Consider the following 6,000-nt stretch of genomic DNA (forward strand, 5'->3'; position numbering starts at 1 on the left):
TAGCTCATGGCAGAGCTGCCCTGGAGTCTGCAGCCATTCAGTCTATAGCCGGGCCGCTCCATCCTTCAAGGCAGTTCAACGTCAAGATTCCTGATCTGCCTCAACCTGAGGCCTCTAGAAGATACCATCACCCCCGACAAGCTGAAGACGTGTGTCTGTCCAGAACACTCAGACACACACAAAGTGCTATGGATACGCCACACCCTGACCTAGCTGTCTCTTCCTGATGGACGTCACTGGGTACAAATGCCTGGCACCGCCTGCCTCAGATTCCTAGGTCAGCTGTCGCTCCCGAATAGAACTTGCTGAGATGATGATGAAAACGTTCTCCATCTGTGCAGTTCAGTGGAGTAGCCAGTGATCACATGAGGCTAGTGAGCACTAGAAAGTGGCTAGTTTGAGGAACTGCATTTTTAAATGTATTTAATTTTAATTACTTTGAGAATATATACACACATATATACATTTATATATACATATACACATATATACACTTTTACATATATATATATATTCAATCAATTTTTTTTTTTTTTGGAGATGGAGTCTTGCTCTGTTGCCCAGGCTGGAGTGCAGTGGCACAATCTCGGCTCACTATAACCTCCACCTCACGGGTTCAAGCGCTTCTCCTGCCTCAGCCTCCCGAGTAGCTGGGATTACAGGCGTGTGCCACCATGGCCAGCTAATGTTTGTATTTTTAGTAGAGACAGGGTTTCATCATATTGCCCAGGCTGGTCTTGAACTCCTGACCTCAAGTGATCTGCCTGCCTCTGCCTCCCAAAGTGCTGGGATTATAAGCATGAGCCACCATGCCTGGCCTATTCAATATATTTTTTTGAGACAGGGTCTCACTCTGTCACCCCGGCTGGAGTGCAGTGTCATGATCAAAGTTCACTGCAGCTTCAACCTCCTAGGCTCAGCGATCCTCCTGCCTCAGCCTTGTGAGTAAGGGGAACTACAGTTGAAAGCCACCAAGCCTACCTAATTTTTTAAATTTTTTGTGTGTAAAGATGGGATCCTACTATGTTGCCCAGCCTGGTCTCAAATTCCTGGGCTCAAGCAATCTTCCCACCTCAGCCTCTCAGAGGGGTAGGATTACAAGTGTGAGTCACCTGTGCCTGGCCTAAATTTATATTTAAATATGACTAATAGTTATGATATTAAACAGCAAAACACTAGACCCTCCATCACCCAAGGTCTCCCACCTCCCAGCTGTTGCCCAGGGCATAGTTGTTCTCTCCCACCTCCCAGCTTCACACACACATGCCCCACACCCTCCTTCCTGCCTCCATTCACCCAAGATATTGCAACCTCCTCAATATGCCTTGATGACTATCTCAGCCTCCACATCCTTGCATTGCTGTTTATGCTGCCTGGTGCATCTCACGCTGCCTCACCCCATCATCTGCCTCATTTCTACTCTTACTCCAGGTCTCAGCTCAGATGCCCCCTCCCCCAGGAAGCCCTCCCTAGCCCTCAGGTTGAATGAGGTGTGTCTCCTTGGGCTCTCCCAGACTTCTGGGCTCCTCCATCTCAGCACTGATCACCCTGGATCATAATTGTGTGAGAGGGGTCTGCCCCCCACACCCTACAGGACTGTGTGCCCTACTGTGGACAGAGGGCAGAGCAGAGATGGTCTCAATCATCACTGTGTCACCAACATCACCCAGCACCCACGACTGGGCCCTGGGAGTGTGTGCTGGAATGAATGGAGAATGCTTTTTATAAACTAGGCTAAGCCAGGTGTGGTCGGTCACATCCGTAATCCCAGTACTTTGGGAGGCAAAGGTGGGAAGTTCACTTGAGCCCAGGAGTTCAATACCAGCCTGGGGCAATATAGTGAGATCCCATCTCTACAAAACATAAAAAAATTGGCCGGGGATGGTAGCACACAACTGTGGTCCCAGCTACTCAGGAGGCTGAGACGGAAGGATTGCTTGAGCCCAGGAGTTGGAGGCTGCAATGAGCAATGATCATGCCACTATACTCCAGCCTGGGCAACAGAGTGAGACCCTGTCTTAAAAAAACAAAAAACAAAAAACAAAAAAAAACAAGAGTAACACACTTGGAATAAACATGATCCAGAAAAGTACAAAACATACACTCTGGGGCTAGGTGCGGTGGCTCATGCCTGTACTGCTCGCACTTTGGGAGGCTGAGGCAGGAGGATCATCTGAGATCAGGAGTCTGAGACCAGCCTGGCCAACATGGCAAAACCCCATCTCTATTAAAAATACAAAAATTAGCCAGGCATAGTAACGCATGCCTGTAATCCCAGCTACTCAGAAGGCTGAGGCAGAAGAATCGCTTGAACCTGGGAAGGTTGCAGTGAACTGAGACTGTGCCACTGCACTCCAGCCTGGGCAACAGAGCGTCTCAAAAAAAAAAAAACACACACACCCTTAAAAACTACAAAATAATGTTCATGAATGGAAAGACAGAGCAAGACCATGACTCAAGAGAAAAAAAAAAAAAACAGGCCAAGCACGGTGGCTCACGCCTGTAATCCCAGCACTTTGGAAGGCTGAGGTGGGCAGATCACCTGAGGTCAGGAGTTGAAGACCAGCCTGACCAACATGGAGAAACCCCGTCTCTACTAAAAATACAAAATTAGCTGGGCGTGGTGGTGCATGCCTGTAATCCCAGGTACTCGGGAGGCTGAGGTGGGAGGATCACTTGAACCCTGGTGGCAGAGGTTGCGGTGAACCGAGATTACGCCATTGCACTCCAGTCTGGGCAACAAGACAAAACTCCATCTCAAAATAAAATAAAATTAAATTTAAAAGCCACTAGGCTAACAGCTTTTTTTTTTTTTTTTTTTTTTGAGACAATGTCTCGCTCTGTCACCCAGGCTGGCGTGCAGTGGCGCCGTCTCGGCTCCCTGCAACCCCTTGCCTCCCAGGTTCAAGTGATTCTCCTGCCTCAGCCTACACAGTTGCTGGGATTACAGGTGCCCACCACCACGCCTGACTAATTTTTGTATTTTTAGTAGAGACAAGGTTTCATCATGTTGGCCAGGCTGGTCTCAAACTCCTCACTTTATGATCTACCCAACTTGGCCTCCCAAAGGGCTGGGATTACAGGCGTGAGCCACCGCACCTGGCCTGTCTCAGAGCCTTCAAGTGAGTCAGTCACAGGTGAAATCCCACCTCTGTCTATTGGCAGACTTGCGTCTTTTCCTGGGCCTCTGTTTCCACATCTGTGCAATGGGAACAGTTATTTATGGTGGCTGCTGAATGAGGTAGTGTGTGTTTGAGCAAACCCAGGGGAATTGTTCAAACAGAGGCTGCTATGACTATTGCTATAGTGACTGCTGTTGTAGTCACGCTGAGTGAGAAAAAGAGGTTGAAGAGGGTCAGGGGAGGAGTCCTGGGAAGTTCCCCAGTCACCCTGAAAAACCGGTTCAACCTCTATCTGTGCTCCCATCCCAGGGAGTATAGGTGGAGCCTCCAGAGCCCATGGACAGGGCAGGCGGGGGCTGGGCCAGCCTCAGCAGTGTCTCTAAGGCACCCTGGGATCCCCACTGAGCTGGCCTACTTCAGACAGCCAGGGCCCACCCCTCTGGCCCCCTTAGTGTCCAGCTCGTGGCCCCTTGGCATTTCCACAAGACGCCAAGATGGAGATTCCCATGGGGACCCAGGGCTGCTTCTCAAAGAGCCTTCTGCTCTCAGGTAAGGAGGAAATAGACCCTAAAGGCCGAGGGGAGAAATGGGGACTCAGCCCAGAGATTGAAGTTTCCTCATAGAAGTCGGGGAAGATTACCTGAGAGGATGAAATTAGAGTGAGATGGGGGAGGAGCAACAGAATCACAGCCTTATTGCCATTTTATCTATGGAATTTTCTATAATGTTAGGACCATGAAGTCAGGAATTTATGTATGTTTGGTTCCCTGCTATATCTCCAGTGTCTAGAAATTGAAGGAAGTTTAGATGTGTTATATATAGTTGGTATTATAGATTAAATATTACATATGCCTGTAAGTATTGGTTGAATAAATGAATGAATTCAGAGAGTCCATGTGTTTAGAAGCAGGCCACACAGCATCTCAAGGTAGAAAAACCTCTGGATCAATAGGATGGCAAATCTGTGGTATCCATGCCTGGGTTCCCACACCTGCACCCAGGGCAGACATCACTAATCAATCCCAGCATTGTTTCCAATGAGCAGCACTCAAAGTCCTTGCTCCCCGCTGAAGATCTCTATCTAGAGAGGAGCATGCCATGGTCCCTGGCAACACCCCTGATCTCAGCCCTTCCCTATAACTTCCCACAGCCTCAATCCTGGTCCTCCGGATGCTCCAAGGCTCCCAGGCAGCCCTCCACATCCAGAAGATTCCAGAGCAGCCTCAAAAGAACCAGGACCTTCTCCTGTCAGTCCAGGGTGTCCCAGACACCTTCCAGGACTTCAATTGATACCTGGGGGAGGAGATGTATGGAGGCACGAGGCTATTTACCTACATCCCTGGGATACAACGGCCCCAGAGGGATGGCAGTGCCATGGGACAGCGAGACATCGTGGGCTTCCCCAATGGTTCTATGCTGCTGCGCCACGCCCAGCCTACAGACAGTGGCACCTACCAAGTAGCCGTTACCATCAACTCTGAATGGACTATGAAGGCCAAGACTGAGGTCCAGGTAGCTGGTAAGTGTTAGGGTCTGGGGATGAGGTGAGGAAGCTAATGAGCCCTGAGCAGCTACCACGCACCAGGTGCTGTGCAAACACCATTTCATTTCGTCCTCTCATTCATTCACTCGACACATATTGAGCATCTACTGTGTACCAGTCCCCAGAGATAGTCTTTAACCCTCATATGCATTAACTAATAAAATATCTATGAAATGCCTGCCTTGTGCCTGACACTGGAGAATGTACCATCTCGTTTACCTTTCACATGCACTGGCATTAACCACATTTTAATTGAGCACTTACTATATGCCTGGTTGTGAGGAATGCACCCCTCAATCTTTATGTTCATAAGGCGAGTATTTACTGATGAATCCACTCGGGGCAAAGTGTGAGGGACAGGGTGGTGGACAATAACGACAGCTGGCATTTCTTGGGTGCTTGTGAAGAGCCAGGCACCATCTTAAACCTTTTCCCTAAAGCATAGTTTCTCAGCTTCAGCACTACTGATGTTTAGTATTGGCCAGTTCTTCCCAATAGAGGGTTTGTGCGTTGCAGAGATTTCAGCAGCACCCCTGGCCTCTACTCACTGGGTACCAGTAGCACTTCCTAGTCATGACAACCAACAATGTCTTCAGATATTGCCAAATGTCTCCACCCTGGGATAAGAATCACCCCTGGTTGAGAACCACTACCCTATATTTACTCATTTTTACCTTAAAACAACTGCATGAGGTGGGTGCCATTATTGTCTCCATTTTACAGATTGAAAAATGGAGGCACGCAGTGGTTATGACTTGCTGAGTAAAGACTATGAACCAGAATGATGTGACATGGGAAGGGGCGTCATCAGGGAGACCTCACTCAAGAAGTGACCTTAGAGGAGAGACCAGAAGAAGGTGATCGAGGGAGGGAGGTGCTGTGGCCCCTTGGCATTTCCACAGGACGCAGATCCCCCCAGAATTCGTATGTTCAAATCCTAACCTCCAAGATGATGGTATTAAAAGGTGGGGCTTGGGCCCGGCACAGTGGCTCACAGTTGTAATCCCAGCACTTTGGGAGGCTGAGGCAGGTGAATCACCTGAGGTCAGGAGAGTTCGAGATCAGCCTGGCCAACATGGTGAAACCCCATCTCTACTAAAACTACAAAAATTAGCTGGGCGTGGTGGCAGGTGCCTGTAATGCCAGCCACTTGGGAGGCTGAGGCAGGAGAATCACTTGAACCTGGGAGGCAGAGGTTGCAGTGAACCAAGATCATGCCACTGCACTCCAGCCTGGGCAACTGAGCAAGACTCCATCTCAACAACAACAAAAACAAAACAGTGGGGCTTGTGGGAGGTGATTAGATCATGAGGGTAAAATGCTTATAAATAGATT

General features: G+C 49.0%; 1 protein-coding gene across 2 annotated transcripts; it reads left to right on the forward strand.

Moving 5' to 3' along the window:
* The first annotated feature begins 3,132 nt into the window (after positions 1-3,132).
* LOC117085074 lies at positions 3,133-5,738 on the forward strand. Of its 2 annotated transcripts, XR_004437779.1 has the most exons (3): positions 3,133-3,671; positions 4,273-4,641; positions 5,389-5,738. XR_004437779.1 is itself a non-coding variant. In XM_033213579.1 (2 exons), exons 1-2 carry the CDS (start codon positions 3,292-3,294, stop codon positions 4,601-4,603), a joined length of 711 nt encoding a protein of 236 aa, XP_033069470.1. In that variant the 5' UTR covers positions 3,133-3,291; the 3' UTR covers positions 4,604-4,837. The 2 variants fall into 2 exon arrangements, 1 of the variants encoding a protein (XP_033069470.1); XM_033213579.1 differs by lacking the exon at positions 5,389-5,738 and having other exon boundaries at positions 4,273-4,837.
* The last annotated feature ends 262 nt before the right edge of the window (positions 5,739-6,000 follow it).

Source organism: Trachypithecus francoisi, unplaced genomic scaffold, assembly GCF_009764315.1.
Source record: "Trachypithecus francoisi isolate TF-2019V2 unplaced genomic scaffold, Tfra_2.0 Contig00523, whole genome shotgun sequence".
In the NCBI taxonomy this organism is placed as follows: Eukaryota; Metazoa; Chordata; class Mammalia; order Primates; family Cercopithecidae; genus Trachypithecus; species Trachypithecus francoisi.

Bases quoted from the DNA above. Each gene is read 5' to 3' on its own strand.
- LOC117085074 (XM_033213579.1), top strand. From the start codon at position 3,292: ATGACTATTGCTATAGTGACTGCTGTTGTAGTCACGCTGAGTGAGAAA. The intron at 3,672-4,272 runs GTAAGGAGGAAA...AACTTCCCACAG, and splicing joins AAAGAGCCTTCTGCTCTCAG to CCTCAATCCTGGTCCTCCGG.